The sequence below is a fragment of the Pollachius pollachius genome (assembly GCF_949987615.1).
Source record: "Pollachius pollachius genome assembly, chromosome: 10".
Taxonomy (NCBI): Eukaryota; Metazoa; Chordata; class Actinopteri; order Gadiformes; family Gadidae; genus Pollachius; species Pollachius pollachius.
In genome coordinates, this window is record NC_136943.1 from 23,534,001 (window position 1) to 23,558,246 (window position 24,246).

Sequence of the window (24,246 nt, forward strand, 5' to 3'; positions counted from 1 at the left end):
TCCCAATCGTCCGCTCAATGCAGAGTGAGCAGGACCACATTATCAATCCTATGGGGACATCGTGTGGACAATAATATAGCAAGTAATCAAGTACTTGGAGTGTTTCCTTTAGAGAAGCAGCAGGAAGTGTTAGGACTTGGGAGGCACAGAGGATACATAGGCCTATACATATATCGGCTGAACCGAGATATAAAGGCCCTAATAATTGGACAATTTAAATCTATGTACTAATATAGCAAAAAAAATTAAATAGAAGGGGAAAGACACAACTGTAGTTAATTAGATCGGGGTTAGGGGCTAAGGTTGTGTGACACGACACTAGGCCTAAACTCTAGGGCATGACACCCTCCGTAGGCGCTCACAGCTGGGTCAGTTTCAGCACACACTGAAACAATGACTTCGTCGTCCATGTTCTTTCTGCTTCTGTGCGTCCTCCGGAGGTCCTCCGTCTCTCTGCCAGTGACGTCGGGTCAAGCTCAACGCTGATTGGCTATCGCGGCTAAGCGCCACGTGTAGGCGCGTCAAGTTACATTTTTTGAACTCTGCGTGTTGCTGCATTATTCAGGTGCGTAAAACGCGTCGCCTAACGCGCTGCTTTAGCGCGTGTACCGCATGTACGCGCCTACACCAATGGTTCCCTATGCAAAATGCCAATTTTCTACGCCTCGCGCGTATGGCCGTACCTTAGGTCAAGTGGATACAAAATTGGTTTTAGAGATGGTTTTAATTTGTTCTGTGCAACCCATTTAGCGTTTAGAGAATTGCCAAATACACCCAGGTGTCAATGAAGCAAAGGGGCCCGTTCTGTGTATGGACTCAACTTGTTAAGCCTGTGCGGCCACAGCATTAGGGGTAATTGTAGAGGGTATTCTTCAGTTTGATTCATAAACGTTGACTATTGAAGATATTCTCGATCCGTAATAAAGCTGTGCGAAAACGACACTATGCAGTCCAGGGTTCCAAGTGGCAAACTAGTGAAGTTTAAGCAAAAGCGAGTGGACGGACTCAAGCAATCTGTATTTTTTTGTTAAGTTTCACAGCAGACTTGTTCAAGTTCCCATGTTGGCGACTAGAGGGGGCTGCTAGAGTCCCAATCTATCAAATATTTCCCCAGGTGACCGGATATAATGCCGATCAGACCCGCTGTGAATCATTTATGGCAAAGAGATTGCATTTAATTTTTTTTCATCTCGAGCTAAACTGATTCCACCCTCGTGGAGAAAATCACTTGCAATAGGCGAAAAATATCCACCCCCAGAGCCCAGCTTGAGGGCCCTTTCAGCCGTCCAAGTGACTTGTGTATTGAAGCCATTGGTCTATTAGCTTGTTGTAAAGCCAATGGAATTAATAGCTCCATCCATGTCAGATCATTGCCTGCTTCGTCGCCTTTAATTATTTGGTTTGCCCAATGACCAAAACGCTACCAGTAGAGGGACTAAAATAAAAGGCTCAAGTAAAATCAAATACTTTTATTTCAACAGATCAAGGATTAATAGGAACCTGGTAAATAGAAAAAAATAGAGAAGTCCCAGGAGCAAGAGTCATTCCACACCTGCAATAAAACACAAAACCATTGTTAGGAAAGTGAACTTCAAACGCTACACACATAAGACAACTTAACACCGGTACTAGTCAGGATGTTTCAGGGCTTAGTCAGGTCCTGGTAGATGAGTGCTACTGAACCTGTGCCAAAGCCCCGAGCTTTCTCTCCCAATGTTTGGATTCCACAGCCGAGCGAATGCTCATGCCATGAGAGTACTCACTGGGTTTGAACAACAGTTTAATGCTGAAGCAACATGCTGGCCATCTTAACATTTACCTGATTCTGTTGTAGTCTTTTGGGCGTTTCGCCTGCAATCAAGTAATTAACATTGCAGTCTGCTATACACAGTGACCCATCATGTCATCCACCATGACCTCCCTGGTCAACTGGTCAAAACAGAAGAACCAGCGCAGCAGATGAAAGCCTGTTGGAAATAAGTTGGTTTTAGAACGAGTCCAAATGCATCACATGTACCAAACTTAACCGTTACTAGTCAGGATGTTTCAGGGCTTAGTCAGGTCCTGGTAGATGGGTGCTACTGAATCTGTGCCAAAGCCCCGAGCTTTCTCTCCCAATGCTTGGATTCCACAGCCGAGCGAATACTCATGCCGTGGCAGTATACAAATTGGGTTTCACAACAGCCAACTACTGAATCTATTGGTGCTCATTTCCCACATGTACCTGCTTTTGTTGTCGTCTTTGGGGCGTTGACTGCAGAAGAGTTATAAGCCTTGCAGTCCGCTTTACACAGTGACCCATCCTGTCGTCCACCATGACCTCAAGTATTGTTCAACTGGTTACAGCAGAACCAGCGCCATCTTAGCACAGCAGATTGGCAGCCTGTTGGAGATAAAGTGGTTTTATAACAAGGTAAAAATACATCAAGTGTAGATAACTGAACACTGCGGTTGTTTCAGGGCTTAGTCAGGTCCTGGTAGATGAGTGCTACTGAATCTGTGCCAAAGCCCCGAGCTTTCTCTCCCAATGTTTGGATTCCACAGCCGAGCAAATGCTCATGCCATGAGAGTACTCACTGGGTTTTAAATGTTTAGCATTATAACTAGAGGTTAGTCCCCTTTACCTGCACAAATTAGTCCCATCAAGGCTCCACAGGCAACCCTCAGCCAACCATCAGGGCCTGAAGGCAGACCAGTACCGGGATAATCTGATAAGAAAGATAGATTTGAGTCATAAATGAAGTAAGTAATATCCCATGCAGACATTCATCAATATGCTCAGGGAAAATAGTCACCACAGTATTTGTCAGCATGATGTGTTTTTTTGCAATCATCACAGCATATAAATTCTGCTTAAATTGAAGTATTAATGTACCGGGACAGAAAGGTCAATTTACCATTGGAAAGGCAATCTTCGACATCATGCCTGCATTGAAGAGAAAGCAGGAGTTAGCGAGGCACATTCATATAAATGGTTCGCCTCGAAACATTACAATGACTAATTGGAATTCAAAAGCAATTGTATAGTTAAACACCTAACCGAATATTAGCGACTTTTACAGTGATGTAAACATGCACATGCTAAAGGGTTAGGGGTGTGTGACCAGACACTAGGCCTGACCAGCGGGGTATCGGATCAGGCCACTCTCGTTGGGTCGAACCTTGCAACGCTTTGGCAGAGCCAGCTCTAAAACAGAGGCGGCAGAACCGTGGCGGTTACAGGGCTTCCTCTTCCAGCACTGTAACACTGAGCCGGGCACTGGGACCCGGGCAGCTGACTTGAGTGCTGGTCTGTGGCGGCCCGCATGGTGCGGCCTGCACCGGACTAACCCTAGTGGGCTGGCCTCGGCAGATTCATGCCATTTTATTTAAAGCCAACAGAATAAACTTGACAAGTTATCAAGATCAGACGACAAATTTAGGAATTTAAATAACTCGATTTTCTCTGACATCTGTACAATACTTCCCGCACGTGGCCTACTTTATATATATATATACACAGTAAAATTCATAATCAAATAGTTAGAATCAAACAGTCTTATTCTAACACAACAGAACCACCGCCATACATTCATTTACATATACATATAACACAATAGGAATCTTACCAAGAGCATGCAGTCACTCCACCACGTTGAGAAGGAATAGAAGGATCCGACGGAAGTTTGAAGCTTTAATAGAAGCGGTATGCGGCTCGCTTTGCATTCTGGGAATATTCTGTAAGGAGGGCGCCCCCTGGTGGAGGGAGGCAGGACACCAGGGGGGCTATTCCCTGTACAATAGTCATATACCTCAAGGAGTTTATGCCTCTAATGCAGCGTTTCTCAACTGGTGGGTCGCGACCCAAAAGTGGGTCGCGGACTCATTTTGAATGGGTCGCGGAGTGTAGAAGAAAAAATAAAATAGCTAAAAATATTACCAGTGATTAGGCCATCTGATTAGAGATGAGATTTTAGGTTATTTTTAGTGAGCCGGATAATTTGGATCAGCTCACCAACAAGAGCCGGCTCTTTCGGCTCCCAAACGGCTCTTCAAATGACCACTTATACCTTTTATAATTCAGCCAAATGTAGCCCGTTTTGACTTATGATTCCTATGTGTCGGCCTACATATCACTTTAATTACTAAGTTCAGCACTACCTATCTCTGCGAAAGTGGCTTCTCAACTTTGGTCCAGCTCAAGTCCAAGCAGAGGAACAGGTTGGACGCTGAACATGATCTGAGAGTAGCTCTGTCAACCATCACCCCAGACTTTGAAACAAAGCACAGGAGACAGGAAAAAAGCACATCCCCAACTATCTGAAAAGCTTCACTGAACACTTGTTGAGTAAAAACAATCAGTTTACTAAGCCAACTTGAAGATTATATTTGTGATTACAATTGTGTATGTGTGATTGTTTTAGAGAAATAAATTTGCTAGTTTTTAATAAAAATGGGTCGCGACATAATGACCATGAAAAATGTGGGTCCCAAGGCCAGATCAGTTGAGAACCACTGCTCTAATGCCTGCTTTATGTACTGTCTCTGGGTTGCTCTTGGCCTTCAAGAGAAAATGAAAATGAGCATTGATCCTCGTCAGGCTACTAAAACATGCAGACCCGCTCTTCAATGTCCTAACATTGATCAACTGTCTCCATTGTCCAACATCAGCTAAATTCATATTTTATAGAAGGTGGTCACACCTGTATCACAGCATGTTTAAAGTATTAACATATGCTACAAAAAATGTACACATATTGCATTCACATACTAGTAAAGAAAAGCTGAGACTTCTATAAAAAGCAATAGAATAGGAACAGGTAAGGAACATAATGTACAATAAGGAGCCTATACCCCTACTACAAACAATAATGCAGTACTGGATCAGCCCAAACAGGAACTATGCTCATTCCTCCCAAACTAAATGATTTGCACTTCTCACCCACCCACATCGGTGGTATATGCCAAGCCCAATGACTTCTGTAAATGAAGAAAACACTGTATATACAGCATGTCCTTTTCTGCATTTGAGGACTACAGTATTTCATTTATCTGGACAGATACATTTCCACACCAGGGAGAATAGGGTGTTTTTCTTCGTGCTCAGAAAAACACAACAGTGCAAGTGGATATTTTCTGCAACATCAAGACGAGGTATTTATTGGGGGGGGGATTTTGGACAGGCTGCTAATTTAGTGTTCGGATTTGGAGAGGCACTGCAGTCCTGGTAGCCGCCATCGGGAGACGCTGTTGTGGATTCTCAAGTCTAACCATTCCTGCTGATCCGCGCCTAAAACTAAACTGAAAAATAATAATAAAAAAAATAATATTAGGGAACATAAACAAAAGATCAATCACAAGATTTGAACATTAGTTAAATTACAATGCAGGATTACATTTAAGACCAATAAAGAAAGAAAGACTCAAACTAGATCCTGGCTCCTATGATTGTACCGTTTCTTGTTCTACCAGTAGTTCAGTAGTTTTGTAAGTAATGCTCCCTTCCCACCGGCGGGTACGCTTCGGACCCAGCACGCCTCAGCCCAGTAGTGAGGTTATAGCGGTTTAGCCCGGCTCAGTTACGGTTTAGCCCAGCTCAGAGGCACAGTATCCTTAGGGCGGGGTTACAGCCGGATGGCGATAGCCGTGGCAGCTACGTAAACATCGTGACCTCATAGAGCTCCTAAGTCCGCCCCTTCCGGTAGACCCCCATGGGACCTATGAGATTGCAAAATATGAATGGGTTTCAATGGAGAGAAAGTAATTATTTTCTGGTCCCGTTCTTTATATGCCCTCGATGTTGTTTGTGGATTTAAATGATAATTTTTCATGTCAAGAGTTTGACCGTTTATTGTGCAATTGTTCAGTTAAAGGCTGTAGAGAAAACACAATGACAAGGAAAGGCGCGTTCACTCTCCTGGTGATAACGAGACGGCTCGCCAGCGATGACGCTCACGCTTACGCGTGTTCCCGACAGCGACCGTTCATGTGCACTTGGGAAACAGCCAGTTGGGAATCTAAGATTTCTTCACAGCAGGGTTTTTTTATCCGATAAAAAACAGTCAGAACTAAACAGAACTTAGTAGGTTCAGTTTCAAATTTGCAGTCCTTTTTTTCCTATCCTTTTGCTTTTATTTATGAGAAGAACATACAGTATTGCCACTGTATGGAAGGCAACACTTCCCCTTATCTGGAGCTGGTTTACCAGTACACAACGTTTTTACAACTTTACTATTGACGTCAATCAATAGTAAAGTATGTGATGATGGTTGATTCTTTTATATTGAATAAAACGTACATGTTCCGCCATGTTCCTGCGCGTCACTGGTAAACGATACGTCACCAACTGGGCAACTCTGTTATCAAAATTTGGCCCAAGTTGCTGAACGGAAGTAGAATCTTAACAGCATCATGAGGTGTCGTTCACGTGATCTTTGCGACGTCGCGAAAATGTTTTCCCCATAATTTCCAGCGATGTGAACGCACCAAAACTACACGTCTCGTATGTGACGTCATAACTGAAAATCTACACATCGATGCTGTTATCCTCCCCTGGGAAAAAAGCGGTGAAGTGGAGCAGAGAGATCGCCATGTCTGTACCCGAGTGGTGGTGACACATAGCATTTGCGTTGAGAGCAGCGAAGAGCTGTAGTTCACAAAGCGGCCTCACACGAAACCTAACATTATCAAACTTCCTCTCGAATTTTTTTTGTTCTCTTTGCATGAAAATTTTTAATTTAAATCCACAAACAACATATGTGTAATCCAGGGCATATAAAGACTGGGACCAGAAAATAATTTCTTTCTCTCCATTAAAACCAATTCATATTTTACGATCTCATATGTCCCATGGGGGGCTACCAGAAGGGGCAGACTTACGAGCTCTATGGCAGCCCCACACAGTGTAGCCTGCTAATAAATCGAAGGAAAAAGAAGAACGCGCACCATAAACAAAGAGCAACAATGGAGGACGTCCAAGAAGACGGCAAACTTTTGCGCAACATTTTCTTCAATAAACGAAGCTTTCGCCGTTGTCCAGAAATACCTTGCGAGTAATGTGTTTGTTTGTTATTATCCCCCTATCGCACGGAAGTTCGATTCTGTCGACCAATCGACGGACGGCGTGTGTAGCTCGAACATGCCGGCGCCCTTTCAGGCGTCTCAGTACCCCAACGGAGGAGTACGAGTCAATATGGCTCAGTCCGGATCGTGCCCACTTTTGGCGGTGGACTGAACCGACCCACACACTCCGGTGGAAATGCGCCATAAGCAGAACTAATATATTCTTCGGGGGCAAAATGTTTAAAAAATAGTACGGTTTTCCATGTTATAGCATTGTTAGAGTGGATTGTTAACTGCAGCTACCTGGGAGCGAGGTAGGTCTGGCTGGGAGAGAGGGGAGGGGCTGGGGGGGCATCAGGAGTCAGGGGGGAGGAGCTGGAATGGGTCAACACCTCCCCTTCCATGTTCTCTAGGTTGGTTATACTGGCCCCTATGGCCACATCGATGCTACTCCCACTGCGTGTGGTCGGGCCTGGAGAGACACACACAACATGTTCCAACACATCGACACAGTGGAGCTCTTGCTCAATGTTACATTTATATTCAAATGATGATGCTTCTGTATATATTCATACTCACAGCATCGTCTGAAGGGCTCCCAGCAGCGGGACTGGACATAAGGCTTTGGCTGCTGTAGTAGACAGACGACGGCTGAGTCCATCTGCTGGAAAACCCTTCACAACAAACAGCAACGTTTAATAAAAAGGCACTGCTTGGTTTGAGTACGGACATCAGACAACAGGCGTGTTAACTCATGCTTTGGACTTCAATGTTGTCAGAATGTAATGGAGGTTAAACTCTTAACATGTTGGAAAACACCACAGAGGAGGAGAACGAGGTTCTACCGGAGGTGGAGAAGGTCAGCTGACGGACTGAACTCGTCGGACTGAAGGAATCCTCTGATGCAGTCAAAGTCCTGCTTCAGCTGGAGCGCTCCCTGGACGCTGAGCAACAGAGGGAACCAGGTCAGGAAGAACTCATGACGGTCGAGTACAGACAAAGAGCACAGAGGTAATTGAAGGGAACTACAGAACCATGTTCATAGTCTCACAACCGCCCAGCTCAGATCTGGCCCTACAGGTTGCACTCCCTGCATGTAAGGAACCAGCCTCCATCATGTGGAAGCTTCCTCAAACACAAGCTCAGCCAGCACTGGTCAGCTGTAAGGTATCAAATCAACAGTGTGTAGACCCCCCGTCCGTCCGGGCTCTGTACCATCTCCCCCAGAAGGTCTGCCCTTACAGAGTTAGACTGCTGATTAACATTATTTTATTACACGGCTCTTCTTAATGCTTTAGAATGCTCCATTCACCTGAATGGGCCTTCCCAACGTTCAGTGGTAAATTATTTTTGTATAATTGACCACTGCAAAGGAAAGTGATTTTTTGCCTCTGATTCACGTCTTTCGTAGTACTCCACAAGTAGTCCGGTAACTTATCAACCCAAGCGTTTTCGGTTGCCAAGCGACGTCAGCTGATCTGAAGTGTTCAACGTCTTTGGTCGAACAATTTCTCTGCTGATTTCTCTAACACTACAAATAGCAATGAATAAATTGTAAAAAGAGACACTGTGTCGAGCTATTTTTTAGTTTTGACAAGTAGCCGTGTAGTAAGCGGGATAATGTATAGAACACCGGTCATTTTCGAAAATAAGCTCCCTCCGCTTTGCGCCAGTGTCCTGTTCGCCCTGTCGGGGCTTTTTTTCCCGATAATGACCGGCGTTCTATACATTATCCCTTACATAACTAGCCCCCGAAAACAGTCCTCTTCAGTCAGATGCAGTCCAGTGTATGAACACTTCAGACTGAATCAACCACGGCCGCAAGATATTCGGCTGTTCCTCAAAAAACGTAATCATCCAACACGGAAGGCGCACTGGGCTGTGGTAATGGGGATGACATGATGACATGGTGAGGCTACAGGGAGGTGAACTGCCTTCATGCTCTCATCCATTAAACCCCAGAGCCCACCAAGCCTAGCTGCCGCAGAGTCAAACACTTAGTTGTACAATTCCATATAGAACGCCTTGTATGTCACCATAGTCCCTAAAGTATTAGTGGAACCTTCCAGATGTAACCTTTGTTCTTTCAGTCTCACTGGAAACAGAATCTTCAATAAATCAGACTCCATTTGAACTTCCAGCCACTCCAGGTTCCTCTCCAACAGTCTGCGGCCAATAGGACCCCATCACAAACACTGCCTTACCTGAACCTAATCTTGTGTTTGAGGATGTGCTCCATCCAGGCCTCCACGAAGGCCGTCATGGTGATGCTGAGGGTCTGGACGCGGGCGTCGTCTGACAGCGGAGCCACGCCCTCCAGGACCTGACCAATCACACTCTGAGCTGCAAACAACATGTACTCGCTGGGGCTGCTGGGAAATTCTAGAGTCAGATGGAATAAAAATACAAATTAATACGGAGCTCGAGAATAAAGAAGCTGAGACAAATGAATGATTCAGATAATCTACTGTTAAATACTAGTGTAAATGAATTATTCAGTTAGTCTACTGTTAAATACCAGTGTAAATGAATGAATCAGTGACTCTACAGTTAAAGACTGCTGTTTAATAGTGAGCCCACAGTCTACAATTACTCCAGAGAATATTCCATTCCTCCTGCTCAGACTACCAATCTACTGTTCACAGCCCACTTCTCCAACCCAAAGCACGTTGATGTGCTCAGTGATCAGGTTCCATGACCTGTAAAGTGTCTGACATCAATGTCTGATTCCACTTTGATTTTAGCTAGCTGATTTTAAAACTTCTGCTGGAGTTGGAAACATTTAAAATAAGTGTTCTATCCATTTACCTGTTCTAAATTTCATTTAATATTACACTGGTGCACTTATTGAATGACAAAACAAGTCTAACGCTGTATCTGAAATCGCGCACTTAGGTAAGTGCACTTCATTATCCATACAGTACACTTACTTATAGGCGCAGTGCTATCATTTCTACAGTGCACTGTCAAAACAGCTTACGCGCACCAACCGGATATGAGTTTGCAGTTTGACGGATCTTCTTCGGTGGTATTTCATTTTCTACTTGATCATTTACATAATTTGCCCATCATTTTAATAGCTATCAATTTCAATTACCATCAATCAATTTCTATCAATTTTATCTGTATTTATTTGAGCGCTGTATAGTACTAATCAACTCGAACTGTAAATATTTAGATATTTATTTTTTTTAATACTGATGTTGAGACTCAAATGTTACATTGTCCTCCATTTACAGATTTGAAATTCCCGCCCCCTCCGCTACGTAAACAAGATGGCGGCCGTTGAGGGTGTAAAGTGTTCATCGGTCTACACTCAATTTTTAGATCGTTTTGAGTGCACCACCGAGGTACTTCCAGTGCGCTGTGTTTTGGCACTCTCCGTTTTTGCGCAAATTGCACTCAAAAAATAGTAGTGCGCGATTTCAGACACAGCACAGGTCTAAGTCTAAAGTTCAGTCTCCAGTGTTTTATCTGTTTACCCAGGGCCGCTGCTGGCCGTTTCGGTGCCCTACGCGAGCGGGGGGGGGGGGAGCCTCTTTTTATATATTAGGTAAAAACATATAATTGCCGAAATTGAGTGATAGGTAATGCAATTAAGAAATAACAACGGTGGGCCTCTTCATGACTAATTTATATATTTTTTTAATTCAATAATGTAATTTTTATTTTTTATTTTTTTTACAAACCATAATTTTTGGTGCCCCCCCCCAGGTACTTGGTGCCCTACGCAATCTGCGTATAGGGAGCGGCGGGCCTGTGTTTACCTGTTCTATAGTTCAGTCTCCAGTGTTTTATCTGTTTACCTGTCCTATAGGTCAGTCTCCAGTGTTTTATCTGTCTTGTTCTATAGGTCAGTCTCCAGTGTTTTATCTGTTTACCTGTTCTATAGTTCAGTCTCCAGTGTTTTATCTGTTTACCTGTCCTATAGGTCAGTCTCCAGTGTTTTATCTGTTTACCTGTTCTATAGGTCAGTCTCCAGTGTTTTATCTGTTTACCTGTTCTATAGTTCAGTCTCCAGTGTTTTATCTGTTTACCTGTTCTATAGTTCAGTCTCCAGTGTTTTATCTGTTTACCTGTCCTATAGTTCAGTCTCCAGTGTTTTATCTGTTTACCTGTTCTATAGGTCAGTCTCCAGTGTTTTATCTGTTTACCTGTCCTATAGTTCAGTCTCCAGTGTTTTATCTGTTTACCTGTTCTATAGGTCAGTCTCCAGTGTTTTATCTGGTTACCTGTTCTATAGGTCAGTCTCCAGTGTTTTATCTGTTTACCTGTTCTATAGGTCAGTCTCCAGTGTTTTATCTGTTTACCTGTTCTATAGGTCAGTCTCCAGTGTTTTATCTGTTTACCTGTTCTATAGGTCAGTCTCCAGTGTTTTACCTGTCCTATAGGTCAGTCTCCAGTGTTTTATCTGTTTACCTGTCCTATAGGTCAGTCTCCAGTGTTTTATCTGTTTACCTGTCCTATAGTTCAGTCTCCAGTGTTTTATCTGTTTACCTGTTCTATAGGTCAGTCTCCAGTGTTTTATCTGTTTACCTGTCCTATAGTTCAGTCTCCAGTGTTTTATCTGTTTACCTGTCCTATAGTTCAGTCTCCAGTGTTTTATCTGTTTACCTGTTCTATAGGTCAGTCTCCAGTGTTTTACCTGTCCTATAGGTCAGTCTCCAGTGTTTTATCTGTTTACCTGTTCTATAGGTCAGTCTCCAGTGTTTTACCTGTCCTATAGGTCAGTCTCCAGTGTTTTATCTGTTTACCTGTTCTATAGGTCAGTCTCCAGTGTTTTACCTGTTTACCTGTCCTATAGTTCAGTCTCCAGTGTTTTATCTGTTTACCTGTTCTATAGGTCAGTCTCCAGTGTTTTATCTGGTTACCTGTGCTATAGGTCAGTCTCCAGTGTTTTATCTGTTTACCTGTTCTATAGGTCAGTCTCCAGTGTTTTATCTGTTTACCTGTTCTATAGTTCAGTCTCCAGTGTTTTATCTGTTTACCTGTTCTATAGTTCAGTCTCCAGTGTTTTATCTGTTTACCTGTTCTATAGTTCAATCTCCAGTGTTTTATCTGTCTTGTTCTATAGGTCAGTCTCCAGTGTTTTATCTGTTTACCTGTTCTATAGTTCAGTCTCCAGTGTTTTATCTGTTTACCTGTTCTATAGTTCAGTCTCCAGTGTTTTATCTGTTTACCTGTTCTATAGGTCAGTCTCCAGTGTTTTATCTGTCTTGTTCTATAGGTCAGTCTCCAGTGTTTTATCTGTTTACCTGTTCTATAGTTCAGTCTCCAGTGTTTTATCTGTCTTGTTCTATATGTCAGTCTCCGGTGTTTTATCTGATTACCTGTTCTATAGTTCAGTCTCCAGTGTTTTATCTGTTTACCTGTTCTATAGTTCAGTCTCCAGTGTTTTATCTGTCTTGTTCTATAGGTCAGTCTCCAGTGTTTTATCTGTTTACCTGTTCTATAGGTCAGTCTCCAGTGTTTTATCTGTTTACCTGTCCTATAGTTCAGTCTCCAGTGTTTTATCTGTTTACCTGTCCTATAGGTCAGTCTCCAGTGTTTTATCTGTTTACCTGTTCTATAGGTCAGTCTCCAGTGTTTTATCTGTTTACCTGTTCTATAGTTCAGTCTCCAGTGTTTCGCGGAGGGCATGCTCTGCTCAAACAGCTCCCTCGACATCTGCTTGCAGCCACAGGAGAAGATCTTCAAAGCCACGGAAGAGAAAGCCTGATGGATACGTGGCTCATGGTTACCCCGAAGAAAAGATACCCAACATGTAGTGGCACTCCATCTCAAAGCTCGTCCTCTGTACCTCTTGTTGGAATGAACCAACCTCATCTGTAACCCGAGCGGAAAGATGCGACAATGTTCCCTCGTTTTAAAGGTTTACTTCAAACAGGTTCAAAACAAAATACAAGTCAAAATCATCGTCTAACTCCCATATAACGCACGGTTAAAAAACTGTCGCTTCTACCAACGTCGGCCTCCAAGCTGAATGACGTTACCTCCGTTACCGTAATACCTAAAGGAATAACGTAATAACTACACGTTGATGTCATAATGTAAAATCAGAAAACATAATTTTCACCTCACCAAATTATGCATTTTAACAGTTTTACACATAACGAATTAACATGAAATTACTGTTAGCAGTAATCATGTTAAATTCAATATTTATTATTATTCAATTATTTCATATGGCCACACCTCCATGAACACACCCGATCTCGTCTTATCTCGGAAACAGTTGGGCCTGGTTAGTACTCGCACGCTAGACCACCTCGGAATACCAGGTAATGAAGTGGTGTCGGGTGGTGGCCAATAGGTGGCACTCTTCCCTCTGGCCTTAACATCAATCCCGATGCCCCAGTGCAGTGACGGAGACACTGTGCTGTGGAAGGCGCCGTCCTTCGGAGGTGACGTAAAACCGAGGTCCTGACTCACTGAGGTCATAAAAGATCCAAGGGCACTTATCTCAAAGAGTAGGGGATTCCCCGGTATCCTGGCTATAACTGCCCAACCAGGCTCATTCAATCTGGTCCCCTAACCATCCTCCTGTATAATTGGCCGACTCATTAATTCCCTTACACTCCACCTCAAGCTGGTGTGTGGTGAGCGTTCTAGCGCAGATTGGCTGCGCCAGTGTGTAGTGGGTGATACACTGGTGGTGTTTAGTGAGGTCCTCCCCTTCACAGTGAAGCGTCTTTGAGTATCTAGAAAAGCGCTATATAAATTCAATCCACTATTATTACTCTAGTTTTCTCAAGTTGTAATCAAACCCATAGCAATAATGTGGAAATCCCAGTCGATAATGTAAAAACATTCTCAGCGCATAATATAAGAACATTTTTGCTATAATTTTACAACGTATAACATTCGTTCACCACAAATTACTCTTAAAAGCAGTGCCAACATTTAAATATTTTTTAACCATTCAGCGAACAAAAGGCAACAGGCTGATTATCATTAGGGGGCCACTCAATGACATGCAGAAGCATCATCAACATGCCCACTGAAGTGGTGTGAGAAATACTGACTTTCTACTCCTCATTCACATAAAAAGTAATTTACGTTTCCTACTGAGAAAATACTACCTCAGGGGTAGTATTATTCAGGAGATTTTCAGGGTACAAATGCCAGGATATGTTGTTCACACATAAGGCCCATCAGGAGAATATCAGGACTTAAATGTGTGTATGAAAGCAGCTAGTGTGTGAGCATTTGATTACATTATAAAATTGGTCATTTATGGTAATGGATAATTGTTCAATGGAAAGTGTAAATCAATTATTAAATAGCTTTTACTGTTATTCAGGGCTGAAAAGTGTATTGACATTTGAAAATGCAAGGCAACTACTATTGGTTATTTGAAAATAATAATCATTGAGATTAAACATCTCTTCCAGTGTCCAAGACATGCAGCAGTAGCTGCATGTCTGCAGGGGGGGGGGGGGGGGGATATCAATATCGCAAGACATTTGGGGAGGCTCAAGGAAGAGAGTAATAATAAAGGGGTAGTTCGGAATTTTGGACATAGGGCCTGATTCCCAAGTCAGCCTTGGTGTTCTTTATCATTGGAGACAGTTTAACACATTTCATTCAGTCCTTCTAGTTGCAGAGTTTGCTCGTGCTAGGCTAGGGCACGGCAACAGGCAATACTAGCCTGCTAATAAAACAGTCTTACCCACTCCACAGTACACCCGAGGCAAATCAATTATAACGCCAGACGGTCAATGTAAATGTCTGTGTTGATAGAATAATGTTAGAAGTAAAACCTGCATTGCATTGCATTTTGAGGGACTTGCTGTGTCTCAGCAGCAGCGTTATATTCCTGGTAGTAGGCTACGGCAGCGGCGGACTGATACCTAGGTTAAATTCCGCTGCTGCTGAGAAAGTAGTCCCTGAAAATGCGATGATTCATGCGATGCGAGGTTAGTTTTATTTCTAACATTCTATCAACACAGACATTTACATTTATAGTCTGGCGTTATAATTGATTTACCTCAGGTGTACTGTGGAGTGGGTAAGACTGTTTTATTAGCAGGCTAGTATTGCCCGTTGCCGTGCGCTAGCCTAGCACGAGCGAACTCTGCAACTAGAAGGACTGAATTAAATGTGTTAAACTGTCTCCAATGATAAAGAACACCAAGGCTAACTTGGGAATCAGGCCCATGTCCAAAATTCTGAACTACCCCTTTAAGTTTTAGCAACAAAGTGTGAAGACATTTCGGGAGGCTCAAGGAGTAGAGTAATATTACATTTGAGCAACAAAGTGTAGTCTTGTGGTGGACTCTATAGACATAATTCACCATACTTGGTTATTGACATGTTTTCGTTCTGTGTTATAGGGACACTGTCTCTTTAAGATCACGTGACTTATGTGTTGATATGCTGGTCGGTGCGAGGTTTGAATTTAACGGTTTTTATATGACAAAATGAATGAACCGCCGTTGCTTGTCGAGGTGAGAAATTGTCTCTTCCCTTCTTTTATCGCAATTTCTACAGTCTATAGACAGAACGTGTTTCTTGGGAGAGTTTGTCGATGCCGTTATGTTTAAAAACATAACGTCTTACCTGGGCGAGTGTGTGCGTGTGCGTCTGTGTTCTTACCTGCACGTGTGCTGATGGTGGAGCCGTTATGTTTGTGCGCGCGCATGTGTGTGTGCTTCCGTGTATGTGTCGCTGCCTGTGTCTTGACGTGTGATGTGTGCTCGTGCGCGCACGCGTGCTATGTTCTGGTTAATCGTATAAGATGACAGAGAGCTACTCTATGCTCTGGTTAATCGTATAAGATGACAGAGAGCTACTCTATGTTCTGGTTAATCGTATAAGATGACAGAGAGCTACTCTATGCTCTGGTTAATCGTATAAGATGACAGAGAGCTACACTAAGTTCTGGTTAATCGTGGTCCTGCAGCTCGTATTGCCTCACCTGCAGCTCAGAGACACAGCTCCGTACGGCGACAATCTGCCGTCTCAAGAGGACTCGGTGGTGACCGTAGAGATGAGGGGCTCCCTCAACCATCAGGGACTCCATTTGTTGTAAAAGCCTTTCTAAAGACACACGTAGAACCTGCACACACACACACACACACCAACAGTTCGTTCTTAACTCAAAAACACCAAGGATAGATTCTTTCTGTTTGGGATTCATACTTCTTGAGAGGTTGAATTGATGAAAACAACTCCAAGAAATAGAAGAGCTCAACAGCGCTACCTTTAAGTCCCCCTGCGTGATGAGGAGGAACTTGTCCAGGCTCCATGAAGACAGGTACTGGTGCGACTTGGACATCACCCAGAGCAGGCTGGCCTGCCCTGCCGCCACCGCCAGGTGGGCTGTGGCTCTGCAGAGAGCCCGGCTGGACGGGCCCCCTCCACCTGAGAGGGGATCGGCCCATCAGGAAATACCAGACATAACCGCTGGCTCCCATAGAAACACATCAGACCCCAAACACAACGGTCGGAATCGCCGTACAGCGATGAGAAGGGAACAGTAGGCTGGAGTTGACTGCAGGTCATTAAGTACATACATGTCACTGAGAAAGGCAAAGAGGAATCACTTCTGAAAATGCAGTATTCTGAGCAAACAAGTTGGCTTTGCTAGTTATTTCAGTAGAAACCAGAGGTGCACACATCTTCAGGTGGACATATTTTTGTGTAAACGTGGAATAGACACCCATATCATGTTTAACCAGCGCTGAGTGCCTGAGTAGGGGACTCAGTGAGAAGGGTCCTCTACCTGTTTCTGTGGCCTCAGCCGAGAGGTGACAGCGGACAGCAGAGAGCAGAGGAGGGGAGAGCTGTAACAAGTGCTTCACTGTCGCCGTCATCCCAAGGCTGCCCCCCTGCTCCTGTGATGTCATCACCAGGCTGCCCCCCTGCTCCTGTGATGTCATCAGGAGCGGCCTTTCTCCGGTGGTCCCAGGAAGACATTTATCTTTGAGAGCTGAGCCTAAAGAACCGCACAACACTGTAGGAAGGAGAATTGAGACATTAGATCACTTGTTCATTACTTAAGGAGATGGAACCATAGCAACCTTAAACATGACTTTTTTTTCACATACCACTAAATAAACTACCTTTGGTGATTGCGAACATTAAAATGACACAAATCGATTAACCAAATTCTTTTCTGGATATAAACATAATTTCATAAACTCAGTAAAGTATTGGCTCCTCCAAATTTAGAGACGTTGGTTCTTTTGAAAATATATCTGTGTGTGGGTGTATGGTAGCCTGGGAATCCAGAACCACATCTAGAAAGCTGTACGGTCTGGCAACAAGTAACGAAAATGGCCCAACTCGAGGGGCAGCGCCAAGCATGCATTTGAAAATATCACTGCACGCAATTGGATAACACTAGGACCAATCGGAAGAATACCATGGGTGACGTATCCAGACCAGCAGAGCTAACCAATACACAATGCTCTTGCCGTATCCGGTCAGTAAAACAGCAACACTTTCGCCCTGCCGATATAAGATAAACCGATGTGATTGGTTAATGTTCTGGGCCAGGGGAATCGAGGAGTGAGTATATTGCTTGTTCCCAGAGTGAGCAAATTCAAATTGTGCTCTCGTGAAAACTCTGGATTTCTAGGGTACGTGTCTGGGTGATTTGTTGTAGAAGGTCAACACATTTAAGAACCAGCTATTATTAATGTGATGCACCGGTAAATCCATACTGATTCAGTATCAGTAAGTAAATGTTCTGATTCTTTGGACCACATCGTTTTCGGGAATCTGTTATGTACACACCAGCCTGCAAAGTGTTGCTTTGCAGGCTGCTGCAGCACAATGTCAACAGGACAATCACTTTAAGAAGTGTTTTTTAAGCTTATGCTACACATCTATTCATGCTATACTTGGAATTTTATTAAGCTGCCTTCTAGATAACCGTGGGACTGAAGGGATGGACATCGCTGTCGGGTTTAACTTCAGGCGTTACGTCCAGAAGATGCGGATGTCATCCGCCCCCTCATATGAGCGGTTACTCTGATCCCAGTGAGTGTGTTTATCCTGATCCCAGTGAGTGTGTTTATCCTGATCTCAGTGTGTGTGTGTGTGTGTTTACCCTGATCCCAGTGTGTGTGTGTGTGTTTACTCTGATCCCAGTGTGTGTTTGTTTAACCTGATCCCAGTGTGTGTGTGCGTGTGTTTACCCTGATCCCAGTGTGTGTGTGCGTGTGTTTACCCTGATCCTAGTGTGTGTGTGTTTACCCTGATCCCAGTGTGTGTGTGTGAGTGTGTGTTTAAATTGATCCCAGTGTGTGTGTTTACCTTGATCCCAGTGTGTCTGTGTGTGTTTAACCTGATCCCAGTGTGTGTGTTTACCTTGATCCCAGTGTGCGTTTACCCTGATCCCAGTGTATGTGTGCGTTAACCTTGATACCAGTTTGTGTTTACCTTGATCCCAGTGTGCGTGCGTGGTGAGGATTAATAAACGTTGGCAGAACTTCTCCAGCATGGCCCTGCATTCCCGAGGAACCAAATCTTAAAAGAAGAAAAAAGAAAAAAGCAATGGTCCATGAACATGGAGAGGAAGGGGTGGGTTCAGAGGGGAAAACCGACCACAGGCTGAACCGTCACGGCAGGTCGACGGTGAATAAAGCCGTTGGTTCAGCTGCTCTTTGGCCTCATGCTGCCAGGAGCATGAGGGTTCATCTAGCATGGAGGATACACCTTCCAAAGCACGAGCACATCTCACTGGAAACGTTCTCCATGACAACCATCTTTGTGTTAGTACCTGTTGTGGAAGCATGTCTCCATGTGTGCAGGAGTCGACGTTTCTGATGATCACTCCACAGATTCAGGCTGCCTGCGGCGTCCCCTGGTGGGAAGTGAAGGTTCTGCCACAGTGCTTGTCCACAGGCTGTCCACAGCAGAGTGTGGTACACTGCAAACAGTTCTGCACACACTGAGGAGTGACTGAGGTCCATCCACTTCACTGAGCGGGAGAACGGCTCCTTCTCCTCCAGCGCTGTCGGACACAAGGCTCCAGATCTAGACACAAGATATTGAAATTAAATGTTTTTTCATTGTGCCACTTACCTAAATCTAACCCTTTCAGACAAACTGAACTGGATTATTTATTCAAACGACTGGTGGATAATAAACATATCAGTCAGTCTTTAAGTTAATTTAGCTTCAAGCATATTTTGTGCACCTTTAAATAAGCCTGTAATTAAAGCTTCAAGTATTACGCCAAATGTTGTGGCACATCTGTACGCTTACATCTGTATGAGCGAAGGATGACCGTGGGCATAGTGACAATTATGAATGTAATCAAAATCTTATTTTGTGAGTTGGATACCTTGCAAACAAGTACAACATATAACAAATTGACTACTAAATCACACAATTTGAAATATGGAGACAGCCCAGAAGGATAAAGAAGGAAGCCACACCAGATGCTGCTTAGTTTGCAAACATTTAATAAATTGCGAACGATAGCTGACCGACTTCAAGTCTTGTTGCTGCTTGGCATTGTCAAATAGAATAATTGCGCTCGTCTCAAAATATAATGTAATGTGTTCTCTAGTGTCCTCCACCTGAGTTTTAAGTCTGGAGAAGACAACCTGGTCCAATATGGTGAATATGAACTGAAATACCCATTTTAAATGCTTGTGTCAATATTACATATTGTACCTAAAAAAGTGAATTATTAAAATATGTATATATTTATAAACACATAGGGTCGGAATTTAAAGCTAACCTAGATATTCAGTAGCATCAGTGACTTTTGCTAATGGTTCCATTAGTGCTAGATGAGGAACGTGTACCTGGCTAGACTCTCTGGGCCTAACGACGGTCCGGGTTCAATGGGATCCTGCAGGACTCGCTCCGAGCTCGGCTCCTGGCCCAACCACCAGTCTGGCGCCGCTCTCACCTCAGTCCGGTATCCATGGGAGGCACCTGAGTCCGTCAGTCTACATGCTGCCCCCCCCTCCTCTCGTGTCCTCTGCACTGGAGGAGGGCAGGATGCCGAGGCCACGTAGTCTGGCCTGGATGTGTGTGGCCCCAGGGGTGAGAGCCGATCACCGGAAGACACCATGGCCTGGAACAGAAGCTCCAGGGAGAACCGGTCCTCCTTGCAGAATGCCGAGAGTGGCCCCACCGCAGGGTGACAGGCCGCTGGGTACAGGTCAGGTTCCACTCGGACACCTGGCCCGCCTCCAGGATTCCTTTGGCCTGGGACACATTGTCCCAGAGTGGACTCTGGGGCTGAAGATCCCAGAGCACTCTGAGGTCCGGCGTGTCGACGCCGGGGGGCGGGCTCAGCTCTGCTTTGGCTTCCTGATTGGCCGTCAGACAAACTATACTGAGAGGAATGTGTAAAAGATCTTCCCGATGACGGTGTCACGATGTGGGTGGACGGGGAGGAGGGGAGCAGAGGGGGTGAACCGGGGAGCGGGAGGTAGGTGTGCTCCAGACGTTCCCAGGTCCATTCAGGAGTCACGGATCGCTGGGAACAAAGACGGGCCTGAGGAGGCCGGGGTTTTCCGTGATGGGATTGGACCTCTGGGCCGCAGTGCTCAGCGGCCCAGCGGTGCATCTCCTCAGCCGCCGTGTGAGCGTGATGTACGGCGAGGACCGAGAGCAGCTCTTTGACCTGGAACACCGCCGGGTGAGACGCGCTGTGGGGGGCCAACTGAGGAGCAGGAAGACCAGAATAACACGTCCTCTGCAACAGCCTACACTCCCACGGGTTGGTTCTGTTGAGGTCACTGTGCTCTTCCACCACCTGGTTATAAAGCGCTGTACCAGACAGAACATCTTCCAGCATCTCTCTCGCAATTGATTCAATGTTTGTTTGAGCAAGGCTGGACAAAATGGCATGTACACAATTCTCCATCAAAACCAGCGCCTGAAGAGCCAAAGCATGTAGAGAGCGTTTCATTTCAACGAGGAAGTTGGTGTGTGGAGCCAGGGCCCGCCTCACGAAGGGGTTGGAGCGGAGCTTCTCGGAGAGACACCACCAGTGTTTTAGATGAACCCTCAGCTCCTGGCCCAGGGGGACCATTTGACGAGAGAAAGGACCGCATGTTTTCTTGAATGGAAAAAAATAAATATATAAATATATAAAAATTTGGCAATGGTGCTTAAATTGTGACAAATTGATACTTGTGAGGATCAGGGACAGCTGTTGCAGCTTTACCAGATTCAGGGGGAACTGTGGTCCTCCTAAGCGTTCTTCGAGCAGAGCCAGTTTAGACACGTAGGCTGAAGCGGAGTGGGCCCTCCTGACGTACTCGTGCACAAACAGCAGCTGGGAGTGCTGCTCCATCAGGCTCCACAGAGCCCTGCAGGCGGCCTGCTGGGGCGGGGAGGAGAGCTGCTGGATGACGCAGCCCTCCGGAGAGGAGCCTCTCACACACACCTGGGAGCAGCAGAGGGACGGCTGTTACAAACAGAACCGGGCCACGTTAGGAGCACAGACCTGACTTCCTCAAACCAAAACACATTCAGTGAAAATATACAAACAGATCCGTACTTGAAGAGAGTCTGCCCCCCTGACCAGCGGCCTCTGGGCAGCCATACCCAGCATGCCTTGCTGTAGGCGTGAGACGCGAGCAGAAGAACGGGAAACCAGATTGTGAGCGGCCACAAAGCTCCCTTCTTCTCCCCCGGACTCTTTATCCTGACTGTTCCGGAGGAGCAGCCACTTCAGGCCCGGGTTCAGGGAGGTCCTGAGCATAGCCTCGGCACGCTGCAGGGAGCGGGAGAGGGAGCCGAGGGGAGAGGGACCTGGACAGACAGACACCCTACTGTTACACCTGGGCAGACACCCTACTGTTACACCTGGACAGACACCCTACTGTTACACCTGGACAGACAGACAGACAGACACCCTATTGTTACACCTGGACAGACAGACACCCTACTGTAACACATGGAGAGACAGACACCCTACGTTACACCTGGACAGACAGACACCCTACGTCACTGTTCTCCAGGGCGTCACTAGTGACTGTGGCTTTTGGAAAAGGTTGTGCTTCACCTATTTTGGGAGATACATGCAAACCAAGTTTTGGCTTCAGCAAATTGGAGTGAATACCAGAGTGTTGTGCATTATTTACCATTTGATGACAGTTCATCAAGCTCAGTGGAAGCATCTTTTATCTGTGGAAAAATAAATGACATAATAATGAAGAAATACCGAATTCAAAATATGTGGAATTTGAATATAGTATAACCCTATAGCTAGCAGACCTAATAGTGCATGCAAAGGTGTTTCTTCAAAGCACATGCATTGTAGTCAAATTATTTCCCAGTCATTTGTACATGGCCTATGTGAAATCAAAGCAATTCTGTGTATGTTTCTTAAATCACTCAAAAAAAAGGGTACGACCTGACAAGATAAAACCTAACATGTCTATAAAGACACACAGAACCATGTTTTATAAAGGCTCTGCTAGTAGACCCGTGATAGTAATATCAGTGTGCAGCCTACGGCATCACTTACTGGGATAAACATAGTGCTCACCTTCTCATCCTCTGCTGGCATCATGTCTAAAGGAAATAGAAGATACAAAAAATCAAATCAAGACAGAGATATGGAGAGAGGCCCTGTGTTGCAGTAGCCGTGTTAGAATCAGGGGCAAGTTGTCAAAAAATCCAGATCCCCCTTATGGCTACAGCCCCAAGTTTGCATAGTGATAAAAATACATTAAATTTGTGGCAAGATAATGACTATCACCCAGCCCTACAAAACCTGTGTGTGTGTGTGTGTGTGTGTGTGTGTGTGTGTGTGTGTGTGTGTGTGTGTGTGTGTGTGTGTGTGTGTGTGTGTGTGTGTGTGTGTGTGTGTGTGTGTGTGTGTGTGTGTGTGTGTCACCTTCTACCAGGCCAGGCTCTCTAGTCTTTACCATGTCACCATGTTGACTGCATAACTGTATCTCTAAGAGTTGCTCTGGTGACTCTGGGCCATCCCAATAGATGAATGCACCTATAGGATGCTCCCGGCAAAAGCCATGAAGTGTGGTTCATCTGCCAACGGAAGTTCTGCTGTTAAGGAGAATAACAGATCCTCAGTATATCATCTATCATCTGTTCCTCCGTTCATCTATCACCTGTTAATCTATCATCCGTTCATATATCCGATCTGTTCATCCATCATCTGTTCATCCGCCATCTGTTCATCAGTTCATCTATCATCAGTTCATCTATCATCAGTTCATCTATCAACTGTTCATCTATCATCTGTACATCTATCATCTGTTCATCTATCATCTGTTCATCTATCATCTGTTCTTAGCCGTTTCTCCGTCCAGCAGAAACATTGCATATTCTAAACAATCTACCTTTCAGAGATGTATACATTCAAAAGGTATATGATTCAGGTAAAATGCTTGCTTTATTTTTAAGACCAGTTCTATAACGTTATAATGTTTGCCACACAACAATAATTGAACGAAAATAATTAATAGAATAATGAATTAGGAAAGTAGTAAATTATTACATACCAGTTAACAGTTTACGTCTAGTGACAGGATGAACTCCCAGAGTAGATGCATCATAGTTCCACAACTCTCCCCTGCCCATGACATTGACCTAGTTTTGGGTTATTGCAATAGTTCAGGGTTGTGAACAATTTAGGGTTATTGACATCGTTTAGTGCCGATCAGATTTAATGACCTACTTCGTAGAGTTTGCGGGGATCACAGATGAAGCTACGTTCAGTTAGCAACACACCAATACTGACTATGTTAACACTAAATATAATTTAGGACCACTCGGTTAGCCATCACACCAGTGTAGTGTTATTAGCGACCTATTCTCTGAAGCAGTGCTTGGTTAATCCTTAGCAGGTCCGCAGGAAACAGTTTAACTAAGCTGTAGCTTTATAGCATGAGCCAACGATGGGTTCAGATCAACCCGGAACAAACTAATGTTTCCCCCAATCATGAACAAAACATAACATGTTGGCTCTGCTAATGCGCTCAGATAAGAGCGATCATAAAATCGTAAAATCCGGGTTATCCGACCTTTAAATAATAGTTTATCCCCGTTTAATTTGACACAAACAATTAATTTCCGAGATGGATGAACGCGGCACAAAAACGGATGGTTGTGGCAGCCAATCAGAACTCACGTCAGCTGGTTGTTGTCCCAAACAATGCATGGAATTTTTTTTGCCTGTGCATTTATCTGCATAAACTATTTATTTTTTATATTTGCAACACACTTTTTTGAAGACTGATCTTGACGAATTTATTA

At 44.5% G+C, this 24,246-nt stretch overlaps 1 protein-coding gene and 1 long non-coding RNA gene across 9 annotated transcripts; both read right to left on the reverse strand.

Annotated features, from left to right (window-relative positions):
* Positions 1-1,454: 1,454 nt before the first annotated feature.
* On the reverse strand, positions 1,455-3,657 carry LOC307081261. Its single transcript, XR_013812136.1, has 6 exons — positions 3,609-3,657; positions 2,898-2,926; positions 2,625-2,708; positions 2,225-2,383; positions 1,820-1,967; positions 1,455-1,552 (listed from the first exon to the last, which is right to left on the reverse strand). It is a non-coding gene; the product is annotated as an uncharacterized lncRNA (long non-coding RNA).
* Positions 3,658-4,646: 989 nt separating this feature from the next.
* Positions 4,647-23,963, reverse strand: ccdc142 (coiled-coil domain containing 142). 8 transcript variants are annotated; one of them, XM_079744521.1, is made up of 19 exons: positions 23,669-23,963; positions 23,493-23,580; positions 22,865-23,016; positions 22,493-22,539; positions 22,107-22,149; positions 21,521-21,774; positions 21,185-21,406; positions 19,809-21,076; positions 18,773-19,029; positions 18,433-18,519; positions 16,769-16,999; positions 16,247-16,407; positions 15,962-16,102; positions 12,642-12,756; positions 9,246-9,423; positions 7,887-7,985; positions 7,621-7,715; positions 7,345-7,513; positions 4,647-5,280 (listed from the first exon to the last, which is right to left on the reverse strand). In XM_079744521.1, the coding sequence occupies exons 3-19, from the start codon at positions 22,896-22,898 to the stop codon at positions 5,172-5,174; spliced, it is 3,510 nt and encodes a 1,169-aa protein (XP_079600647.1). In that variant the 5' UTR covers positions 22,899-23,016; positions 23,493-23,580; positions 23,669-23,963; the 3' UTR covers positions 4,647-5,171. The 8 variants fall into 8 exon arrangements, with proteins under 8 accessions (XP_079600647.1, XP_079600645.1, XP_079600646.1 ...); XM_079744519.1 differs by having other exon boundaries at positions 22,865-23,034; XM_079744520.1 differs by having other exon boundaries at positions 23,493-23,963.
* Between the last annotated feature and the right edge of the window lie 283 nt (positions 23,964-24,246).